The sequence below is a fragment of the Abramis brama genome, assembly GCF_963993115.1.
Source record: "Abramis brama genome assembly, chromosome: 22".
NCBI lineage: Eukaryota > Metazoa > Chordata > Actinopteri > Cypriniformes > Leuciscidae > Abramis > Abramis brama.
Window position 1 is genome coordinate 29227457 of NC_139984.1, and position 25776 is coordinate 29253232.

At 37.0% G+C, this 25776-nt stretch overlaps 2 protein-coding genes across 3 annotated transcripts in view; one reads left to right on the plus strand and one right to left on the minus strand.

Moving 5' to 3' along the window:
• Positions 1–21593, minus strand: part of pdyn (prodynorphin) — a 39011-nt gene extending 17418 nt beyond the window's left edge. Inside the window, exon 1 of the mRNA XM_084098291.1 lies at positions 20485–21593. The gene's annotated coding sequence lies outside the window, so the exon portion shown is untranslated. The remainder of the gene's footprint in view (positions 1–20484) is intronic.
• stk35 (serine/threonine kinase 35) lies at positions 8344–25545 on the plus strand. Of its 2 annotated transcripts, XR_014604082.1 has the most exons (4): positions 8344–9075; positions 13332–14091; positions 21654–23783; positions 23845–25545. XR_014604082.1 is itself a non-coding variant. In XM_084098289.1 (3 exons), the coding sequence occupies exons 1-2, from the start codon at positions 8559–8561 to the stop codon at positions 14048–14050; spliced, it is 1236 nt and encodes a 411-aa protein (XP_083954415.1). In that variant the 5' UTR covers positions 8344–8558; the 3' UTR covers positions 14051–14091; positions 21654–25545. The 2 variants fall into 2 exon arrangements, 1 of the variants encoding a protein (XP_083954415.1); XM_084098289.1 differs by having other exon boundaries at positions 21654–25545.
• The last annotated feature ends 231 nt before the right edge of the window (positions 25546–25776 follow it).

The window sequence follows — 25776 nt, forward strand, 5'->3', positions numbered from 1 at the left end:
CCATTGCTGAATATTTTCTCCTTTAAACTGCAGTGAACCAAAGACAGTCTCAAAAACACGGTTTGAAATCGCTGGTGTTTCTGACGTCACAAACTACCTTGTAACCAATCAGATCAACATGCGGACGGGCTTTTCTCTGAAGCATTGGAGTCTCAAGAGAAGCCAGATTATCCCAGTATATTTTTCTGTTGATATGATAAATCTGGTACATTTAGCAATATACCGGGTGAATTATGTATATGATGGATATTACGATGAACTATATGCCTTTGCCCACAGGCGTTCTGATGACTGTCAGAAGGCAGACTGAGATGCGAACGGGAACATGGTTTGTGTAACATTAGCAACACATTAATAGCTATTTTTATAATCTAGTCAAGCCAAAGGCTAGTCATATTAATTACTGTAATGTGTCCGACATGGTAAATAGCGATACCTTTGTGCAGTGTTTACTATAGTAACTTGAGTAAAGTTGAGTGAGTGGATCTCTGAGCTGCTGTGAGTGAGTGGAGGCGGGGCTAATTTGCATATTCATTTGTTTAAATGTGTAATTTTGTTGATCAAAGGTGAGTTTTAAGAGATACAATGATTGACTACAGGGGGATTTAAGCATCTTTTTGGCTACTTTGTAGTTTTACTAAATATCAAAGATACTAGCAACTTTTACTCTCTACTTGACTACATTTTGAAGTATATGTACTCGAATACATTTGTAATGAGTAATGCACTTAATCCTTACATTTTGCATGGCACCTAACTTTTTCTGCAGCAGTTTATTTCTGCTACAAAAGAAGTGATATCACCATTTACTGTGCAGGACACTTAAATCTTGTGTGTTTTGCTCTTACTCTCTCAAACTTGTCAGCATGGCTACTGTAAATGAATGTGAGTGCATTAGCAGGTGTAGTTGTGAATCTCAAATGCTGTAAACAGCCCCTCTGTTTGGTTCTTCTCTTTGTCCTGTATTATACGTTGGTGAAGCTGTTAAAAAATGATCGTGATTTTAACGGTCAAAGACTGTAAAAATGCTACAATGAAAAACTGTTAACAGAAAATGTCCTTACTATATACGGTAAACAACTGTGATTGATCTAACGGTACATTTAATTAAATTTTACTGTAAAATAAGTAAGGGCAATGATTATTGCATTTTTAAAATTTCATGTGTGTTACCATGATGGTGTTTAGTGTTTGTGTGAATGACACTGCAGCTTCTATATATTAATATTAACTTTGTATTGTAAGTGCTGCTTGTGATGAGCTTTAATTCATCATGTGATTTTCATCATCACTGTGATTGGTAGTTGTCAGTGTATTACTATGGTACAAAACTTAAATAGGTCAGTAAATTAATATTATATCAGATAAATGAATACGGTTTATTACTGTAAATTTAAGTAAAGTCTATAAAATCTAAATGTTGCTACCGTATTTTTTACGGTAAATTTCTGGCAACCACAGCTGCCGGGTTTTTACCGTAAATTTAACAGATTTTTTTTCTGAATCTGGATCAAAATCTTCCCGGCCGACTGACATTTGTTTAGACATCTGCTTTAAACATTACAGTCCTCATGATAATTTTCGTTAACTTTACATTAAGTAAATCCACTTCAAAAGCTAATTACTCCTGGACAGAAATGCGAAAGAGATATACAGAGCGACCGCAAAAACGGAAGTTAAAAGACAATATTCTAAAGATGGCGGCGCCCTTGTTTCTCTGCCGCATAAGGTCTATATGTTCTCTCCACTAATTAATATCACATCCTGCTTTTTATTCCTCTCCGCAGATGATAAACACAAGCATGTTATTGTGAAGCTGTTTACATGCTTTTTCATTAAATCTTTGTTGAAAAAAAAAATGCTGGCCTTCAAGTTGCTGTGGCAACGCAAGTGACATGATGCAGGGTGTAAAAGTAAGAGAGTGACATACAAAGAAGAAGAAGAGAAAGAGAGAGGCATATGTGAGTCATACTGTGACCCTGAAACGTGAGCAACAAAATCTGCCTACAGTTACAATTAATGAATGATATGGAAGGGTGAGAGAATTATATGAATGTTGCATTAGAAATTACCTTAAAGAAAAAAACCTGCATCAAATCATCTCTTTTGAGAGGCTTCATGGTTATTGGTGAGTCACACATACAGTATATCGCCAGAGAAATGTTATCAAACCACTGAAGTGCCTGAAGAGTAATGGAGGAGAGTCACACCAGTGAGATTTCTGAATGTGAGGAGATGTAATGATGTGAATCAGCCAGATCTCATCTTCAGCGAGCTTCTTCTATCACTTTGAGCTGTAAACTCCTGAGCTCGGCCCCCGGGCTCTTTCAAGTCATTTATATAGTTTTGAAAGGCATTATATTCTTTCTGAAGCGTTCGTGTCCAGTGGAGTAATGGAGAAATCAATGGAACTGATGCAAAAGAGTTACAGTCATGACATGATCACCTAAATAATGGTGCGATTTGACATTTCACACCAAATTACAGAGAGAAGGGAACCTAAAATCATATTTCAGTCTTTCTCATTTGTTAGGACACCCATTTGGCATCATTAATCACACACACACAGTATATAGATAGATAGATAGATAGATAGATAGATAGATAGATAGATAGATAGATAGATAATTATTTATAATGAATTATTTTCCAATTTATTTCATTGCACATTCCCCCAGAACATCAACAACAAAATATATAAATGCAAAAATAATTTTATAAAAATAAAAAAAATCTCTGCCAAATAAATCTTTTACTTTCTCACAATATTTTGGATAGGTTTTATATTATTTATTTATTTTATAAAGCACACGCTTTTTAATTTTCTTGTAAATGAAATGTTAATTCATTGCTTCATAATTAATAACATTCACGGATTGCAGTTGTCGTTTCCAACAGGAAAAAGTCTTGGGCTAAATCATTAAGTTTAAAGTAGATAAAGTAGTTTCGGCAACACAGCCTTCTTCAGGACACATCGCAATTGCTCAAACAAGTATTCTTAAACTAGTGGCGATTAGTGGATCATCAAGGACAGCTGTTGATATGTGTGTGTGGCTTAGACAAAGCATAACAACAAAGAGAGAAAAAAAGAAGAAAAAGCGAATGAAGAAAGAAAAAAAATTGATTAATCACAATTTAATCACATCTAACATAAAAGCTTGTGTTTATATATGTGTGTAGCCTGTATATTATATAACATCTTATAGCCTATACAGTATATATATATATATATATATATATATATATATATATATATGAAGAGTTCAGATGCAAAAGCCTCTAAGTGCCATCTGAAATTTTCTTCTAGAATGATCATTTTTATCAAGCTTGTATATTTAAGTTCAGTAATCAGATGTACATAATCGCACCAATTTCATGTTTTCCTATATATATACAGTGAGGAAAATAAGTATTTGAACACCCTGCTATTTTGCAAGTTCTCCCACTTAGAAATCATGGAGGGGTCTGAAATTGTCATCGTAGGTGCATGTCCACTGTGAGAGACATAATCTAAAAAAAAAAAATCCAGAAATCACAATGTATGATTTTTTAACTATTTATTTGTATGATACAGCTGCAAATAAGTATTTGAACACCTGAGAAAATCAATGTTAATATTTGGTACAGTAGCCTTTGTTTGCAATTACAGAGGTCAAACGTTTCCTGTAGTTTTTCACCAGGTTTGCACACACTGCAGGAGGGATTTTGGCCCACTCCTCCACACAGATCTTCTCTAGATCAGTCAGGTTTCTGGGCTGTCGCTGAGAAACATGGAGTTTGAGCTCCCTCCAAAGATTCTCTATTGGGTTTAGGTCTGGAGACTGGCTAGGCCACGCCAGAACCTTGATATGCTTCTTACAGAGCCACTCCTTGGTTATCCTGGCTGTGTGCTTCGGGTCATTGTCATGTTGGAAGACCCAGCCTCGACCCATCTTCAATGCTTTAACTGAGGGAAGGAGGTTGTTCCCCAAAATCTCGCAATACATGGCCCCGGTCATCCTCTCCTTAATACAGTGCAGTCGCCCTGTCCCATGTGCAGAAAAACACCCCCAAAGCATGATGCTACCACCCCCATGCTTCACAGTAGGGATGGTGTTCTTGGGATGGTACTCATCATTCTTCTTCCTCCAAACACGTTTAGTGGAATTATGACCAAAAAGTTCTATTTTGGTCTCATCTGACCACATGACTTTCTCCCATGACTCCTCTGGATCATCCAAATGGTCATTGGCAAACTTAAGACGGGCCTTGACATGTGCTGGTTTAAGCAGGGGAACCTTCCGTGCCATGCATGATTTCAAACCATGACGTCTTAGTGTATTACCAACAGTAACCTTGGAAACGGTGGTCCCAGCTCTTTTAAGGTCATTGACCAGCTCCTCCCGTGTAGTTCTGGGCTGATTTCTCACCTGATCATTGAGACCCCACGAGGTGAGATCTTGCATGGAGCCCCAGTCCGAGGGAGATTGACAGTCATGTTTAGCTTCTTCCATTTTCTAATGATTGCTCCAACAGTGGACCTTTTTTCACCAAGCTGCTTGGTAATTTCCCCGTAGCCCTTTCCAGCCTTGTGGAGGTGTACAATTTTGTCTCTAGTGTCTTTGGACAGCTCTTTGGTCTTGGCCATGTTAGTAGTTGGATTCTTACTGATTGTATGGGGAGGACAGGTGTCTTTATGCAGCTAACAACCTCAAACAGGTGCATCTAATTCAGGATAATAAATGGAGTGGAGGTGGACATTTTAAAGGCAGACTAACAGGTCTTTGAGGGTCAGAATTCTAGCTGATAGACAGGTGTTCAAATACTTATTTGCAGCTGTATCATACAAATAAATAGTTAAAAAATCATATATTGTGATTTCTGGATTTTTTTTTTTAGATTATGTCTCTCACAGTGGACATGCACCTACGATGACAATTTCAGACCCCTCCATGATTTCCAAGTGAGAGAACTTGCAAAATAGCAGGGTGTTCAAATACTTATTTTCCTCACTGTATATATGTGTGTGTGTGTGTGCTTGTGTGTGTATATATATATATATATATATATATATTATATATATATATACACACACATATACACACACAAGCACATACACACACACATATATATATATATAGGAAAACATGAAATTGGTGCGATTTACATTTGAGACAAGATAATGCTGTTGTAGCTTTTTTAGCGCTTTGGAAAAAATATCTAAAAAATCTTGAAATAATTTTTTTTTGAAATATTATGTACATCTGATGTAGAAACATACTGTGTTTATATAATGGATTAAGACTGATATTACTTTCTCAAAAAAAAGTTTTTAGAATGATTATTTGACTGATATGTAAAGACTTTTTTCCTGTTGCAAAAGACAATTGCTATCTGTGAATGATATTAATTATGAAGCAATGAATTAACATTTAATTTACAAAAACATTAAAAAGCTTGTGCTTTATATATATATATATATATATATATATATATATATATATATATATATATATATATATATATATATATATATAAAAGAATAATATAAAACCTATCCAAAATATTGTGAGAAAGTGAAACATTTTTATATAATTTTTTCTTTTCTTTTTTAAATAAAAATATTTTTTGTATTTATAGCCTAGTAGTTCATTGTTGATCTCCTGGGGGAATATGCAGTGAAATAAAATGGAAAATAATTAATTCATCACTTTACAAGGTGCAGTCACATGATGCCTTGCATGCAAAATATGCAATTAGTTAATACTAGTGCAAAATGCCCGTGCAAAATCAGTTTTTGAGTGTGTTTTTAGTAATTGTTGGTTTGGTGTGTTTGAGTCCTCACTGTTACAATTACACAGCAAAAGTTCAGTGACATTTTTATTTGTGCATGGTAGAAAGCACAACGAGAAAACACTACGCTTGAGCAAACATTTTGTGAATAGGCAACTACAAATGATGCCCGTGAAAGAGACTGTGAACACATTGAAAAGGATATGTTTAGTTGGTGAATAGCATTTACACAGTAGCGATAACGTTAAGAGCACCAGAATGAAATATAATATTCAGAAGTAAACAGCATAGCTGACTTATAGATTCAGTTTACATCCACAAATGAATAAGCGCGTCGATTCAGGGAGCAGTGCAAAGTGCCCGTGCAAAATCAGTTTTTGTGAGCTGATCGCCGTCAAAAAAGTTCAGGAGATATTTCTTAGCGATGGCTGATTTCAACAGTTTCAATATGATAAAAAATAACTTTTATATTGATTCAATGGATTAATTGCATTTTGGGAAAAAATAATCCGTTTTTATAATAAATCTTTGAAAATCAAAATCTGGATTTGAATTTTTTATGTTATTATAACCTAAAGATGCTTTGTGAAAGTTTGAAACAGAAAATAGTGGGTTTTCATCTTGCCACTTTCTTGGTAAAGAAAACACATTTTTACTAAAATTAATCAAAATGGATTTATCACGTTCTGGAACCAAACTATAATATTCAGAAGTAAACAGTGTAGCTGACTGAGTGTTTATGTCAGAATGTTTATTTTTAAACCACAACCTTCTTGGGGCTTCTTTGACCGATACAACCCTCTAATGTCAGAATGTTTATTTTTAAACCACAACCTTCTAAAAATTATATATTTAACGATATCTTTTGCATTTCTCATCCAAACAACGTCAAACTTGGTACTGCACTTACTCGTGCCCGTAGCGAGACATCTGGCGAGTTTGAATCCATCGGACTAACAGTTCGAGAGATATGCGAGTAACAGACATACACACACACACACACACACAGACAGACGTTTCTGTAATTTATAGATAGATACATGTACCTAGGAGGATGAAAAGGAAAAATAAGCCAGAATATAGCTGAATAAATCAATGACTACATACATGGACAGATGTGAATATCAATCTGCACATCATTGGTTAAGGGAAACGTGTATCATAAAAACAAAGGAGGAAAAAACAAACAAAGCAACATGCAGGCACAATGAAAGCTTCTGACACATACATACATACATACATAGGTATATATGAACACATGTCTTCGATGACGTCAGGGACAGGCTGTGCTTGTCTGAGGGAACATGCTGTACCGCACGTGCCAACCCCCCCCTCCCTCCCTCCCTCCCTCATGTGCCACCGCACATCATCGCCTCACACCGATACACTACCCTGTCATTTCATAAGGGCATCATCTTTGTTTTGTTTTTATAAGTTGATGTTTGATGAATTTCAATGTCATCAATTTCAAATTCAGCGCAATTATGCTCCGTCAATTCCTCCCCCTATCATGGAGAAGTGGGATCCCCCTACTTTGCATATTACAGAATGACGCTGTGAATTTAACCACATGAATACATATGTGTATAATAACACAGATCTATGAAAAATTTGTGAATATCCTTTTGCCTTTTGTGTCCCATATGAATGTGAATATAATGTGAAATAATTCTGAATTAAAAATGACTTTTACCATGTAGTATTACTGGGATTGTTTAACACATAGACAAAATAAGTAACTTTATCTTTGTTTTCTTATTCTATCTCTTTCTTTTACATATTTTATATATATTATAGATTTTAGTGGACACAATATTTTATTTCATTTTATTATTTTGTCTTCGGGTAATGAGTGTCCACTTACAATCACTTACAAAAATGCTGTACAATTCTATTAATACAAACTGATATATGATATCAAGTTCACATTTTTGTTAAAAAAAAGGGATTACTCTTAATTTTTTATGTAGTCTAATTTAATCACAGTTACTTCTGATGTAATTGCATTAAATACTGTACAGACTATAAACAATTATATAAAACAATAGTGGATTTAACATCAAAATCCAATGTTAAAATGTATGTTTTTAATGTAACCTTCTCCCTTTACACACTTAGGTCATTTCAAGAATAATGTTTGCTATTTTATATGCTTTTTTTGGAAAGAATTAAAAGAGCAGCTTCATGTCTATCCTTGTGTTGATCTACTGCTCGAGGTTACGATATAGAAAGTAATTAGTAAGTAATCCAATACTTTTTAAAGAGAGAGAGAGTGAGAGTGATTAGTACAGTAATCTAAATACACTGTTGAAGATGTATAATTAACTACTTTTTAGAGTAACTTGCCCAACACTGTCAGTAAACAATCTTTAATGGAATGATTAAATTCTTAAAGAATTTTACTTCTTTTCAATATATTAAAAAAACACTCTTAAATGTTTATTATTATTTTTTATTCTGTGCATTTAAATCAACTCTGAAAAAAATAAATCCCTTAAATATTGTTTAAAAAGCTTTGACAAATGTGTGACAAACCCCACCCGTCTTTTGAATGAAATGGAACAGTCCGCCGAGGCCACGCCCCCTTTGCGCTCTCCTGATAATGTTGTTATTGTTTATATCAGTTGGACGTTTGATAGAAGAAGTGACAAAAACAAAACAAAAATCTACACACAAACCTGTCGAGTTTCCCCCCCAAAAAACGAGCACAGTCAGCTAGATAGGGACGTTATGACAAATAGGATTATTGCCCCGAAACATATGTCAACACAGGGGGTAATAAACTCATGGAGCTGCGCAACGGCACACAGGGGAGAGTAACGAGCCTCCGGCGGGGCTGCAAGAGAGTCGAGCCGCCCATCGCGAACATGAGACGGGATGTCAGTAAAGTTTTGCGCCCGCTTCCCGTGGAGACCAACGATGATGATGAGCCCATGGAAGAAGAGGACTGCTTCTCCACGGGCTTCCTTAAGAGTGCCAACCGGGAGCTCGCGACGCTGTTCTCGGCGCCCCGGTACAGTCTGATTCGGGAGGTGGGTCGGGGGAGCTACGGCGTGGTGTATGAAGCGGTCGCCCGCAGGACCGGAGCCCGGGTGGCCGTGAAGAAGCTCCGCTGCGACGCGCCAGAGAAAGTGGAGCTAGCACTGGCTGAGTTCTGGGCCCTGGCGAGCCTGGAGAAGAAGCACGAGAATGTGGTGCAGCTGGAGGAGTGTGTGTTGCAAAGAAACGGGATGGCACAGAAAATGAGCCACGGGAACAAGCGAAACAAGCAGTATTTGAGATTAGTGGAAACTTCACTGAAAGGTAAATAAAGTTTCACTGGCCAGTAATGTACTGTAGCTGGAGCTTCTTGAAAGCATTTGCACTGTTCATAAGGTGAACTAAATGCTTGATATCTGATTTATTTATTTATTTATTTATCTTGTCAACACAAGTAGGTTTTTGCTTTGTAATACAAATGAAAGTTGCATAAAAACAATTGCACGTTTAATAATATGCATGCATTAGTATTAAAACTCTTCTTAAATGCACATCATGAATGCAAAAAGTAGGAAGAGAAGCTAGTCTGTGCGTGAGGGAACATCATGTTCCAGCACTCAATGCATTAACCCCTTCACTCCCATACAGGCCATGTTTATGTACACCTCTATTCATTGTATGCAATTTTCAAAACTCGAGTTTTCCATTATTAAGTAGGTTTAATAATATTGTTATTTTCATGTCATTTGTATGACCAAAATCAGATTAAACTCTGCTGTCAAGGTGCAGAGTGCAAGTACTTTTAAAAACATTTACAGGAAAAAAAATATATTTTTAAGCCATTGCAATCACAGACAACAATTTCTAGCTCCTTATATGTTTTAGAGTGGTTCATAACATGAAAAATGTAAATTGGCAATTGAAATTTACATTTTTTTTTATTTATTTATTTATTTTATTTTTTTTCATGCATTTTTACAATTTTATGATTTTCTTTGACTTTTCGGGGCCTGGGAAAATACATATATTTTTTAATGCCCTGATATTTCCATGATCATAGGAACCCTGATTATAGTTGATCATATAGGCTAGTTGAAATTTTGAAATATTTTACACGTCCCATTGGTGTACTCCATTTAAAACAATTTTAAAGGGGATTTTGTGAATTATTTAAAACATTTTCAAAATGGCACGTTGGTGTTTGTGTGGCTTTTGGTGTGTGGAGGTGACAGTGAGTCGCGTGTGAGTGCTATATTTGTGGTTGTGCTCAGCAGTGGCAGGATCTATTTTGTGCTGACTGGTGTTGTTATGCAAGTGCCACCATTTAGTGGCCTCGTCTACAGCGGAAAAACTAATCCTGATGTTACAGCCTTCTTTAGAAATGATCCTGATATAAATGTTTTTGCTGATGGATTTTTGGGTTATGTAATGCTTTTTGACAAATACGTCATATATGTCCATCATGTCTGTATCGACTAGGCCAGAATATTGTGTTTGTGGCCTGTAATCAGTCAGTTCGGTCAAAGTGAACCAATTTATAGATCACACATTACTTTATATCAGAGATTCCCAAACTTTTCTTTCTCCTTTTTTAACCCAAAGTAAATACCCTCAGTAATAAAGTTAATATTTCAATAATTTAACAACACATTTGCATGCTCATGCTTCTCTGATGTCAGTTAAAGTGCCCTATTGTGATATTTTAAAGGTTCCTGATTTTCTCCTACAATAGGTTTACATGCATCAAAGGTCAAAAACACTTTCATTATTATATCTCATAATAATATATATTGTACATCATCACTTAATTTCTCAAAGAGTTCGTTCGAAGATTTAGTCTCTCGTTTCGGCTGGTCAGAATCGATTCTTTCTTTTATAGGAGACAATAACTTTATTTGTCGTGCACTTTAATTTTTAAAACTTTGCAGACATTTTACCTTCACAAATAGCTATATTACACACTGCATGAAACAAAGATAATATATATATTTTTTTAAAAAGCATAATGGGTTACTTGAAATGCAGGTAAGCAAACAAAATAAGTCAAAAATTAAGTATTTAGGTAGATCTTTTACTGTTTATTAAAGTTTGATAACCCCAGTTTGGGAAATCCTGCTTCATGAGGCCTAACATTTGTTTTTTAGGATTATAGGAGACACGTGTTCCCAAGTGTTTCCTTTCCCTAAGTGTTTATAAGTTGCTATACTTCCACAGGTCTCAGTCCACCTGTTTTCCATGCATTTCCCAACCCTTGTTTCCTGAAGTTAAGCTATGTTAGTTATTACAGAACACAGACAGATTATCAATGCTTAGCCTCACACAGTCTCTTTGGAAGGGCTCCAAACGTGTCGCTCAGAGGAAATCTGTGCTCAGCTAAAGTCTGATTGGTGTTTTGCTAGTCTATCAGCATTAGCTAAAGCAGCACTTTAGTTCTAGCTGGCGTAACACTCTTTGTTGAAGGCTTTGGTACTTTGGACAGTAAAGCCGCTGTAGTTTGAACAGAACTCGGTTTAATCAAACACAACCGTCTCTGTTTGCTAATGAGTCTGACACAATGGCTTATCAGTGTCAGTTAGAGACCAGAAACGTTCAATGAAGAGATGTTTGGCGTAACTCAGCAGAAACAGCTCTATTGAAGCACATGAGTAGATTATGGACTGGAGTGGGTTTGATTTGCCATCATCCTGAAGTGGTTTACAATAAAGGCCAGTTCTGACTTAAAAAGGAGGCCAGTTGGAGCACGTTGTTGTCCACCGAAGTTTTCTTTGAATCTTTAAATTGGGACTTTATGCTTTGAAAGCAAGGAGCTACTAAAAAGGCAAAAGAAATAGTTAGTTTCGCAACATGAAATTAAAATTGACCCCGTTTACTTTCTTAAAAGGGTTAGTTCACCCAAAAATGAAAATTCTGTGTGTCATTAATTACTCACACTCATGACGTTCCAAACCCGTGAGAGTTTTGTTCATCTTCGGAACACAAATGAAGATCTTTTTAATGAAATCTGAGAGATTTCTGTCCCTCCATTGACAGCTGCGCAACTACCACTTTAACGCTTCAAAACGTTCATAAAGAGATCGTAAAACTAATCCATATGGATTGAGTAGTTTAGTCCAAATTTTCTGAAGAGACAAAATCGCTTTATACACTGAATAGAGTTAATTTAGGCTTTTATTTACATATAAGCATTCATCAACTCACACATCAGTTGTGGTAAACAGAATCTCAAGCATGTTTGCTCGCATTCTCACGCGTCAAGCAGGTTCAGTTGAGCTTCTATTTATATTCGCTGAACAAAGTTTATATGTGAATGAAAGCTGAAATTAAATCTGTTCATCATATAAAGAGATCGAGTCTCATCAAAAAATTTTGACTAATCTGCTCAACTCATGGATTGGCTTTACAATCTCTTTATGAACTTTTTGAAGCGTCAAAGTGGTAGTTGCGTAGCTGTCAGAAATCTTCATTTGTGTTCTGAAAGTGAACGAAAGTCTTTACGGGTTGAGGGTGAGCAGATGATGACAGAATTTTCATCAATTTACTATCCCTTTAATATACATTTCTGGTCTTACTGTGAATGTTTAATCAGTACACTTTAGTTTAAAGAAACATTTTCTTTGTAATCTTTATAATTCAACTTGCTGAATTGGTAAAAAGGCCCCTGACAGGGTCCAACTAGTAGTGATGTAGTACTCGAGTCCGGTCTCGAGACCGATTTCTGCTTTCTCGGACTCGACTCGGACTTGTTCCTTCAAAGACTCGGTCTTGACTCGGACTCGGCATAGGCGGTCTCGTCCCCAATCACTAGTCCACTAGAAAATTTTAATTTGCTCTGCATGTCCTAACTATGATTAAAAAAGTCAGGGTGGGCTTAACATGTTGATGACAGAGCAGCACTGTTGAAGCAGTTTAGAAAAATAGGCAGAAGATGATGCATGTGGTAGGGATTTTTTTTAATGATAGTAAAAGCATAGTCCATATTAAGACGTTAAGACTGCTCCTCTAAACAATTCCCAATCTAGCTTTGTCTGTAGGCCTAACTGTTGATTATTAACTGGGGTGATATTAAATCATGAATATGAAAACTGACATGTTTTTATGGTCTTGGTCTCGACTCCTAAAGACTCGGTCTCGACTCGGACTTGCTTCCTCAAAGACTCGGTCTTGACTCGGACTCGACTGAATTTGAAAACCAACGGACTCGGTCTCGACTCGGACTCGACCCTTCAAAGACTCGGTCTTGACTCGGACTCGGCATAGGCGGTCTCGTCCCCATCACTACCAACTAGTGTCAAGGGTGCAGAACACACTAAAACTGGGCCGGCCGACTGTCGGCATGGTGTGTCGGGGCCTCAAACAGCGGGTCCTGCTTCTTAACTACAGTAGTCAACATTTGAAGTGGATCAAAACCTTTCATCAAAGTCATACATGAGTTAACTTTGTTCAACAGTTCATGAACTGTTTTGATCCACTTCAGATGTTGACTACTGTAGTTATGCACAACAATTACCTGCAAATTTAAGCATTGAATGTCCACCTGTGCATTTTCATCGCGTAATTCCCACATTCTACTATCATTCCAGGTGAGCGTATCTCTGGTCACCCAGAGGAACCGTGTTATCTTTGGTTTGTAATGGAGTTCTGCGATGGCGGCGACCTCAACCAGTACATCCTCTCCCGACGACCTGATCCGCGGACCAACCGCAGTTTCATGAAGCAGCTGACCAGCGCTGTGGCCTTCCTACATAAGAACAACATTGTCCACCGGGACCTCAAACCAGACAACATTCTCATCTCACAGAAATCGGATGGTCCCGTGATCAAGGTCGCCGACTTCGGCCTCAGCAAGGTGTGCGCGGGACTCAGCTACATTGAGAACGATGGCGACAACCACGTTAACAAGAACATGGTGAACATTAATAAGTTCTGGCTGTCGTCAGCATGCGGTTCTGACTTCTACATGGCACCGGAGGTGTGGGAGGGCCATTACACCGCCAAGGCGGACATTTTCGCGCTCGGCATCATCATTTGGGCCATGGTAGAACGCATCACGTTCATCGACGCCGAATCCAAGCGAGAGCTCCTCGGCACGTACATTCGTCAGGGAACCGAGATCGTCCCGGTGGGCGAGGCCTTGTTGGAGAACCCGAAGATGATCCTGCATATCCCGCAAAGGACACGCAGTATCATGTCGGAGGGCGTCAAGCGGCTTCTGCAGGACATGTTGGCGGTCAACCCGCAGGACCGGCCCGACGCATTTCAGCTGGAAGTTAGAATGGACCAGGTCACATATGCGGGATAAGCCGACCTGATTGGCCAAAACGAGCATGCTTGCTCATTCAGGTGGGTTGCAATTTCTAAACATTAAGCGTAGCGTCAGTTCTGGCAGGTTACGCTAGTCAAGCTTGCGTCAGCTGACTCTCAGCTTATCCACATCTACCTATAGGAATACGACACCTATCACTGTATATATATATAAGCTCCTTCAGTATTATTTCTCAGGAGCTCATTACCCTCCTCCATCCCCAGCTCCTCCTCTCGTCAGTGAGGATTTAGCATTCTGATTCCCCTTTGAATCAGACTATGTTGTACATTCAAATCTTTATTAATTATTGATATCTGCAAAACATTCATGTTGGTTATGTTCTGTTACCCTAAGGGGGGTTATTGCTGCTCTTATCCATGCTAGGCTGCATGGATGCACAGGGAGTTCTTACCCAGAACAGAACCATACCGCCAATCCAAACTGTATGCTAATTGTCAATCGTATTTGACGATAGTGGTCCTGACAGAAATGTTGTATTCACCATTTTTGTTTACCTCAGACCAGTTTAAAAATCCCATAATGCACGAAAACAAGCCTCTTAGGTTGTTCTAAATTGACCAATATGTAAATCAAGCACAAGTCCTGAAAAGTGAAGCCTAAGCGCCTCGATCACCCCCCAGTGGCTGGTCCCAGTATAGGTCATAAACCCCGCCTCCCCATGTAGTCTAATGGGACGCAATGGAAACTAAACAATCAAATTACACTTCAAATACATTGTTTCCAAAGATGTTTTATGTAATTTTAGGTAGTTTTTAGTTGGTCTTAGTTAGTTATTTGATGCTATAAAAATGGGAATGTGACGTCATGATTGACAGCTGTGATTGACAGCTTCTCTAAACGAAGTAGTCACTGGGGCACCAACATACTTTTTGGGGGATTTTCGGGAGGAGATTGGAGCTTCAACACCGACATAATGAGTAAAGTGAGTGAGGCCGGGACCTTGATATCGCAGCTCTTCTTCACGTTCACTACTGGGCAGAATCAGGTCCCAGATCAGCGCAAGATGTCAACGCCATATTAGGTCTCTGGCGGCTTCACTTTTCACCAATGGAAGAGAGTGATGGTGCATCGTCCATCTTTTTTTACAGTCTATGATATACATACGTGTTAAAGTGCTCTCAGGTGCCAAATTGATTATAAACGAAGCTAGGCCGATCTTGAGTTTGCTTCCCTGAGTTCTTTGCCTATTCTTGAATTTCTCGTCCTTCCAGCTGCTTTGTGTTTCTCTAATCAAACCCACGTACAGTGAATGGCCTCAGGGGTAACATGTACCCTGCGAGGCTGCCACGCTCTACCCTTCGCACGTCTCGCAGGCCTGTTTGGTTTTACCGACGCCACGCCCTGAGTTCTACCAACATTTTGACTAACAAGATCCGACACCTTTTTAGCAGCAGAATGCATATGGCCAGGGGCGATAGCGTGACTGTGATACACGACATACTCCCAACCAGGTGCGTTCTGTTTTTTTGGGTAGGATCCAATTATTATACAACGTCAGTAATACCGGAATGGCGTTCCCGCAGAGTTTATTGCACTTTTTTTAATGGATTTTGCATTGGATGAGGTTCAACTGAAAAGGCCAGAGGAAATTGAATGCATTTCCTGAATGCAAGTCACTCTATAGCATTTTTTAAATTTTTACTATAGCTTTATTTAGGCGTTTTAATTTTAGGAATTATACTATTGCTGCTTTTTTGAATGTGAATAACAGTGTGAATTTTATTAATTAAAATCACTAAAGTTTATTATCAATGTTTTCTTAATGTGTATTACTTTTATTAATAATGTTTTATTAACTTATTATTAATAACAATTATTAATGTTATTTATTCAATTTTATCTAAATGTATTTATTTATTGGTTTGTTGTTCATGTTGGAAGATTATTAAATTTGCTGAATCAATAATAATTATAGCTATTATGTTTTTTCCTCTAATTTCCTTTTTATTAAAATCTAGGGCTGTCAATTCAGCATTCAAACAATCATTTTAATTAAATGAAATAATATGCTGAATAATCTGATTTATAAAAAATATTCACACTTTCAGTAATTCACGGCAAGTATTGTAATGTGGAACAAAGTAAATTGTATTCATTCAGATCAATAATATTTAATATCAATGTGTTTATATTATAATGTCTCTTATTTTTAATTAATAATAACTTATTCATTTATATTTAATTATTTATTTATATGTAATTTTATCTAAAGTTATTTATTTATTTATGAGTTTGCTGTTAATGTTGGAAGATTACAAATTTGCTGAAACAGTAATAATAATATTTCAGTAATAATTATATCTATTATGTTTTTCCTCTAACTTCCTTTTTATTCAAATCTAGGGCTGTCAATAAAAACAAAAAAAATGTAATCAAATTAAAATGCTGAATAATCTAATTAATTGTTTATGTATTCATATTTTCTAAAGAAAATTATAATTTAAATATATTACATTGTCACGTGTCATTAGAAGTCAATATATTGTAATTAAAGTCAGTACAGTATTTTATTAACTTAAAATTCACACTTGAAGTCTGCTGTATACTCCCAACCAGGTGCTTCAATGTTTTGGGTAGGAACCGATTGTTATACAACATCAGTAACACCGGAATGTCGTTCCCGCAGAGTTTATTGCATTCTTTTATGGATTTTGCATTGGATGAGGTTCAACTGAAAAGGCCAGCGGAAATTAAATGCATTTTGAAGCCATTTTATAGCACGATTTTAATCAAAACTGGCTTCATTGTTGTCCGGAGGCTAGAACATACGACAGCCGGTTTGTTCTAAAACAATGACTTCATTCAGACTTGCACGCATCTGTATAACCTTTATTTAACCAGGAGAAAAGTGAAATGCAATGAAGATGGTGGCTTGTTTGATGTAAAATCGGAGGGCCTGTGTTTGCGAGGATGTGAACGTGTACGAGACTCGTGCGTCAGGGGTTTATGGCCTCAGTGAGCATATAGAGCAGTTATGCAACACTCCTCCTCTCCCCGATGGCCTGAATGGATGCAGCCATCCGTCAAAACAAGCAGGCCTGGGAGTCGGCCTGTGTGTCTTAGTGGGGTAAGAGGGGGTACTTTTGCATATTTACACCCGGAGCGCCTTCAGACGTGCTCTTCAAGCCCTCCACCCTCCCGTCCCGAAGCACACACGCACATTTCAGGCCCTGAGACACTGAGGGGGTCTATGGTCTCGCTCTAGACTCATGTTCAGAACATTTTGTTCTTTGCCTGCTAGCCTGTGTGAGTCTCCATTGCTACTGTATATACACTGTCACCGTCAGATACATTATTATTCACAAATGAAATATAGCAATGGTGATATTGCTCCTCTTTTTTAATTAAAGACATTCACACTTTCAGTAATTCACATCACAAAAATGTAATGAACATGTAATGTGTAACAATATGTAAATTATATTCATTCATATCAATGATATTTATTATTTATTGTATTATTTCAACACAATTATTATTTTAACATTAATGTTTATTTATTGTATATTTTATTGTCTAATACTTTTTTATATATCTTTTATTATTATTAATTTATTTAAAATTTTATTCTTTTTTTAAATACTATTTAATAGCAAAATTCACACCACAGTACATGTAATGTGTACCAATATGTAAATTATATTCACTCATATCAATAATAATCTTCAATAATTTCAAAAATAAATCAATAATTTATTTATTTGTAATGCTTTTTGTTTTTAATATTTTTTATTAATTTATATTTAAATTGTATTAATTAATACTATTTGTTTTATTATTATTATTATTATTATTATTATTAGTAGTAGTAGTAGTAGTAGTAGTAGTATTATTATGGGTTAGTTTGACCCAATTGACCAATTGAATAATCACTACTAGTGCCAATTAATATGATTATTCCAAATTAATTGTCTATTAATCAATATTTGCTGAGAAAAGCGTAGAATGAAGATAATTCAAATACATACAATAAATCGTTGAATGGTAGTCAGTATTGTAAAAATAGTAAAGCATTTAATCAAGTCTGTGCCAGTTTGCAAGTTGTATTTGTTACTTTTTATAAATATTATAATTACTACTACTTTGACTGATGTTCGCAGGCACAACTCTCTCTGTGCTCAGATCTTTTGCAGATGTAAGAGCGTATTATCATCTGTTAGTGTGATTGTGGCCGTGTTGTCTCTGTGATTATGGTCATTATATAAGCGGGTCATTGAGTGCAGAGCAGCTGTAATATATGGTACAGTGTGTTCTCTGTCTCTGTTCACCGACACCCATGTCGGGTTGAGCAACATATAGAAGTCAGTGTTTATGCCAAAACTAACAGGACAACAGAACTGGGCTAAACGTAAGAAATGCATTATAATACACCATCAGATTTCTCAACACTTAAAACTTAACATTTTTGTGTGCGATTCAGACTCCTTTGGGAAAAGTGGGGGTTGTTTTCCAGGATTGGAGGGAGCGAGCGAGTGTTTACAGACTGTTATGCAAGCTGGAATATCTTTCAGCTGATAATTGATCTAAAAGCATGCCGTTTTTCCATGTATTTAGCACACTTTTCCAATCAGAGCTTGCTTTTTTTTTTTTTGGTTAGTTTTTTTTTAATCTATGAGATTAAAAAAAATATTTGAACTGAAGAAGAACAACCTGAAACCCATTGCAAAGTCAATGTAAGATGTGACATTGAAGTAATTTGTTCACTGTAAAAAACACTCAAACCCTCTTTTGGTGTTAAAAAACTACTGTCAGGATTTACTAAAGACACGCAGTGAAAAATTAGCGCTGAAAAGGCGTGTGCAGGGTTATTTTTGCGGCTGACCTTATTGCATGCATTTGTAGGAGTTTCCCTTTCAGATGCAAAGTTTATGGGAGGAGAGTATTTAAATGAATCATGTAACGCCGTCCTAACCAGACGCGATGCGATGATATTCCAGCGACAAATAATTTGCCTGTCCACACTAGACGCGCTAAAATCAATCAAAACCCACAGCCAATCAGAACAGCGTGTGGGCGGAGTCTCGCGGCGAGTGCACGGCACCAGAGAGTAATCTTCTTGACGGCATAAAATGGATAAGTAGCTACATAATCAAATTCACAAATATTACATCTTTCAAACATTATTCAAATACATAGGCTACTGAGTTTCTAAAACAATCTTTGTCAAATAATACACTTGTTTGTTCACAGTTGAGTTTGAACGTTCTTGATTTCATTTGTTTAATTTCAAGATCTGAGGTGAATTATCCATTGTTGCTTTTACAGCTACAAAGCTGGAGCACTAAATGATATTCAAAGTCACATTACACGCTTTAAACATTAAATAAAGCACATAAACAGTCCCTGAGATTATCATTGCCACACTTTGTGTTTGTTGTTCCCGCGCGACGTCGCAGAAAAATAGAAACCGTTTCTAAAATAGTATCATCGCGTGTCGTCGTCGCGGCTGGTTAGGACAAACACTCTGATTAACATGGAAAATAACCTTTTATCGCGCGTCGCGTGTAGTTAGGACACGGTGTAAGGTGATTTACTAAGGTTTACGCTAGTCAATTTTCTGGTGTTTCCGCCATTATTTATCGCCCAAAAAACATGTCTTAAACCAGATGCTAACTTGCGCAGCTCTTGATAGATTGCGTCAGTCATTATGGAAATGATCTGGCTGCGTCTGTTCTTTCATTTCCGCGTTGTCAGCAGATCACACGCAGAACTTTACACTCCCATCTGTGCTTTTACTGGATTGAGCTCTCATACACTTCACACCGCACTTATCCTACAAGCTGTCGTCATCACTTTGCTCCTGACTGCTCTCCCCACTATCTTCTTCTCTCTCCAACATGGTAGATGATGATGCTGATGTGTTTTTTATTTTATTAACATTAATGATGAGACAGACAACAGCAGGAATATTAGACTGCCAAATGCACGGACCGAATATACAGACACACATCCGGTTTCTTTCTCTAACCCTTCACTAATGACATAACCGAGAGAATACTTGTCGAGACGGGTATTTTGACATAATTTTGTGAGTATGTGGCCATTCAAGCGCAAGTAAACGCGAAAGAGGAATCAATTCGGTGTTCAAGCGCTGTTTGAAGCGCTCCCCTCTCTCTCTCTCTCTCTCTCTAACTCTCTCTCTCTCTCTCTCTCTCTCTCTCTCTCTCTCTCTGTGCGCCAGTCCCGATTTTAGCCTCTTCTTCTACGTTTAAAATCGTTTGAATGTGTAAATTGGCAAGACAAAACACATCCAAATGATAAACGTTCACTGATGGTATAACTTAGCAGTTAATCCACAAATTACATGCGTGCCGAACCATGGGGCCCGATCCGTATGGATCAAATGCGATCTGTTGCACCTCTAATAATTAATGAACACACTTATCATATCATCATGTTTGCTATCTTACCCGAGATGGGTGTTCCTATCCCCAAAAATGTCGGTACTCAAAAGCGTTTCCCTCCACACACATTTTCTGCTGCGCATCGTTTATTTTTTCTACGCATGCGCACCAGTTATGGGCACCCCTGATTATAACACAATATTTACTCAGTTTTCTTTATGTAATCCTTTTGTGGAATATATTCTGGCTCAGTCTCTGTAAAGTAAATTCGATGGGGTCAAACTTGGAAAAACAATTGTACGGACAGCATTATTGGATTAGCTTACAGCCATAGTTGGCTGAGGATGAAATCGGATCTGATGCAGAAACAGCTTGGATGACATCAGTAAATCATTTACTTGCCAAGCGTCCGACACATGGACCCCGGATTAGAAACACTAGGAGAACAACAACAACAAGGCCTGTAGCCTGTAACTGTTGAGTAGAGTATATCAATGAAAGATATGGTCTTCGTTTGAGCAGTGGTGTGTTTCTGCTGACGTCAGCAACCAGATGTTCTTGTGTTCAGGCCAGATATCAGCCGTCTGCAGAACTGCCTGATCAATGACCGCCTGATCATGTGCATTTCAGTAGGTCTGAGTGGGTCTAGTTTTTGCTCTATTTACCTGAATTTTTATTTCTGCATGTGCAGTTTGTGCAATTATTTGCATGCAGAGACTGTGCAAACGTTTTAGCATATACCCGAGTGTGGACGAAATAAAATTCGATATTATGACAAAAGATTAAATATGATTTAATAATGATAATTTTTAAACTATGAGATTAAAAATTTAAATTATGACATAAAATTTGATATTATGACAAAAAAGTCATAACTAAGAGATTAAATTTTTTAATTATGTCAAAATTCGATATGACAAAAAAAGTAATAATTATGAGAAATTAAAAAAAATAAAATAAATTATGACAAAAAACAATTGACATTAAAAAGTCATGATGACAAAACATTGATTTATAATTTTAATTCTGACTTATATCTCCTAATTTCTACTTTTCTTTCATAATTTAGCATTTTTACATCATAATTATTACTTAGTATCTCATAATTTTGACTTTTTATGTTATAATTGCGACTTTTTTGTCATTTATTATGATTATTTTATTATTATGTTTATTCAGTTATTACTTTCTTGGGTGTGTTTGGTTGAGTAAGATTTGTTTTGCTCTCTCTACAGGTTTGCAGAGTAAAATTGCTCACCGATGGAAGGGAATCAAAAGGAATCAGTGAATCCCGGAACTGTGAATTTTGTCTTGCGCTCACTTCCAGAAAGCAGAAGTGAAAAGAGAAGTCTCGATCTCTATATTAAAGACCCATCACGTGGAAATGTTGTGCAGGTATCTTTCTTAACACGCTGTTTTTCTACTTCAGTGCATCGGATTCCACATACAAGTCTTCCGAACTGACTTCAAACCTATGTGTTTTCTGCTCAAATCTCACCAGTAATGACTTCACGTCCCTCTCATTCTCTGCTGTGACTCGTGCTGTTGTTCTGGACCAGATTTAGACACACACGTTGCACTATGTCCTCAAACAAGCATATCCCATGAAAACTACCTTTCGCCCCATCCTTCTGGACGGGGGTTTACCAGACAGTATAGATGTAAATACTTCGATGTAGATAATGCAGCACTAGGATTGATCGAATGTTGTTGAATGCTCTAAAATATTCACGGGACAACAGAGAAGGAAGTTATTATAAACTCACAACCATAAAGACATACTGTGAACGATATAATGTGAATAACTGGGTACATAGTGACCCCGTCTCTCCTGTAGGTTTGAATGTTTCTGACCCCGAACAACAGCACTTCTATTTAAAAAAATAATAATTAAATCACCGTTGTGCCTTATTTTTATTTTTTTTTAATTTTTTTTTAAAGAAAGTATTTGGATGGTTCTTATTATTTTAGTTTAGTTTTTCAAGGATATTGAAAATGATTTTGTTTTATCTGAAATGTCGCCATGTTATTTCCATGCTACTAATATTGGTTTCAAATGTTTTAACATTTGCAAAAAATGTGAGAGTTAATTAAACTTTGCTTTGATTTGAGTTCATTTGACAGGATCCATTGAAGCAGTTGCAATTTCTGTCAAATTATTTTCTTTTTTTTTATGTGTCATTTATCATCTATCAAAATACAGATCAGGTGTAAACAAAATGATGACACTTTTTTTTGTACTAACGCCGTTAACCAGGAGATTCATTTCTATGCAGACTGGAGAGTTGATGTAAATAATGAATTGGTGAGGGATCAAATATTGTAGTTGTTAATCTTGGTTTTCATCTTCACATTGTCGTAGCAAAATGTCTCATTTCCTTTTCACATCAAAAACGGATATGGAATGTTTTAGTTCCGTTAGAATGGAACAGTTTGAATTCACTTTATGGGATTTTATACACAGAACACGACAAGATTCTGTTTCTATAGGAACCATTGAGTAAATGTTGCTTGATTCTCCTCAGTACTGTTTGACACAAACACACTAACCCGTTAGGACCTTTGTGAGAAATGTGAGTACTTGTTTTAATTATAAAAAAGGGTTCACATTCACATTCAAGGTTAAAGTACATACATTTGAGGCTCCTGTAAACTGGGCATTTGTACCAGGTAAAGCCAGTGAGAAATAGTTTTCCTTCTGTATTTTAGTAATGATTTCTATTCAGTGTTCTTGTTTACATACTCAGTGTTTCTACCTCACTATCATGACATCTTTAACCTCACTTTTCCTCTCTGTGGTGTGTTGCGTTTAGTTCAGTCTTTTGCTGTTTGCATCTTTTCAGCGGTAGTACTTTTATCCGTAACGTATTAAACGTCTCGAGCAGACTTTGCATTTCACTGTATATGTTGTTATTTTATTGTGCTTCATATGAGATGCAGAGCAAGAGGAATCTTCATTTATTACAGTAAAACAAAAAGGTCTTTGCATTGATCTTACATTCTCCCTAAAGGGACATGGTGATAGAAAAAAAAGCGAAAGAGAGCAAACGCAAAGTCAAACATTTTGTGAGCAAATGCAAAGTTTCTCAGGGGAACGGAAAGTGAACGCAAAGTTTATCGGGGAACTCAAAACATTTTACAAGCGAACGCAAAGTTTCTCGTGGAACGCAAAATGTTTAGCGAGCGAACGCAAAGTTTCTCGTGGAATGCAAAATATTTAGCGAGCGAACGCAAAGGTTCTCGGGGAACGCAAAATATTTAGCGAGCGAATGCAAAGTTTCTCGTGGAATGCAAAATATTTAGCGAGCGAACGCAAAGGTTCTCGGGGAACGCAAAATGTTTAGCGAGCGAATGCAAAGTTTCTCGTGGAACGCAAAATATTTAGCGAGCGAACGCAAAGGTTCTCGGGGAACGCAAAATGTTTAGCGAGCGAACGCAAAGGTTCTCGGGGAACGCAAAATGTTTAGCGAGCGAACGCAAAGGTTCTCGGGGAACGCAAAATAATTAGCGAGCGAATGCAAAGTTTCTCGTGGAATGCAAAATATTTAGCGAGCGAACGCAAAGGTTCTCGGGGAACGCAAAATGTTTAGCGAGCGAATGCAAAGTTTCTCGTGGAACGCAAAATATTTAGCGAGCGAACGCAAAGGTTCTCGGGGAACGCAAAATGTTTAGCGAGCGAACGCAAAGTTTCTCGTGGAACGCAAAATATTTAGCAAGCGAACGCAAAGGTTCTTGGGGAACACAAAATGTTTAGGGAGCGAATGCAAAGTTTCTCGTGGAACGCAAAATATTTAGCGAGCGAATGCAAAGTTTCTCGTGGAACGCAAAATATTTAGCGAGCGAACGCAAAGGTTCTCGGGGAACGCAAAATATTTAGCGAGCGAATGCAAAGTTTCTCGTGGAACGCAAAATATTTAGCGAGCGAACGCAAAGGTTCTCGGGGAACGCAAAATGTTTAGCGAGCGAACGCAAAGTTTCTCGTGGAACGCAAAATATTTAGCAAGCGAACGCAAAGGTTCTCGGGGAACGCAAAATGTTTAGCGAGCGAACGCAAAGTTTCTCGTGGAACGCAAAATATTTAGCAAGCGAACACAAAGGTTCTTGGGGAACACAAAATGTTTAGGGAGCGAATGCAAAGTTTCTCGTGGAACGCAAAATATTTAGCGAGCGAATGCAAAGTTTCTCGTGGAACGCAAAATATTTAGCGAGCGAACGCAAAGGTTCTCGGGGAACGCAAAACATTTTACAAGCGAACGCAAAGTTTCTCGTGGAACGCAAAATGTTTAGCGAGCGAACGCAAAGGTTCTCGGGGAACGCAAAACGTTTAGTGAGTGAACGCAAAGGTTCTCATTGAACGCAAAAGGTTTAGCGAGCGAATGCAAAGTTTCTCCGGGAAATGCAAAACATTTTGGGAGCGAACTCAAAGTTTCTTGGGGAACGCAAAATTTATACTGACAAATAATTTTTCCTCCCATCTCATATTGTTTTTCCTTCGCCATGTCCCTTTAGCCTCTGATCTCTTTATGGATCAATACAGTTAAAATATCCCTGATATACCTCCTCTGCCAGTGACACTTTCTAATCTCTTAGGGAACTTAGCTGTTCTTTCATCAAGACAAAATCCACAAGAAGTTCGTGTCTTTCACCGGTGAATCATATTAAAGGACGTTTCAAGTCTGAAAATAGTACATTTAGTGTTTCTCACCTTGAAATACCAAAAAACCTCATCGACTCACAGTAAGGTCATGCTTCTTGTCCCTCAGGTGTTCACTGTAAAATGTTTGCAGGTCAAACAAACAGAACCATTTAACAGCCTGAGGAATACTAACCTGCACAAAAACACGCACATCGACTGTTCACTACAAACACAGAAACCAAACTTGTTATCTTTCTACTGAATTGTTTTCTTTCAATCCTTTGGTGATTTTTTTTTTTTTTTTTTTTGGTCTGACTATTTTAAGATTACAGATATTTTATATTGCACAAATGTCTTCTCATAGTTAATATTGAACTGGGTTTGGTTTGTGATGCTATGAGCCATTTGATGTTTTTGCAATGCGATCTTTCTTAAATGTATGTAGACTCTTGTTTTCTTGAAATAAATAAATATTTCTGACTTGATTATTACTTTTTTTGTCATACTTGTGATTTTTATCACCTAATTTTTACTGTTATAATTTTGACTTTTCGTATCATAATGACGTAATGACTGTTATTCTCTATTTCTCTGTTTTATTCAACTTTTTAAATTAAAATATGGTATGTCATTCTACTTTTTGTGTCATAATAATGAATATATTTCCTAATGTCTACTTTTGTCATAATTATTACTTTTTATGTCATAATCTTTACTTTTTG

What these genes read in the sequence shown, in the direction of transcription:
- stk35 (XM_084098289.1), top strand. Translation starts at nt 8,559, where the DNA reads ATGGAGCTGCGCAACGGCACACAGGGGAGAGTAACGAGCCTCCGGCGG. An exon ending in AGTGGAAACTTCACTGAAAG is followed by an intron (nt 9,076 to 13,331) that starts GTAAATAAAGTT and finishes CTATCATTCCAG; the next exon opens with GTGAGCGTATCTCTGGTCAC.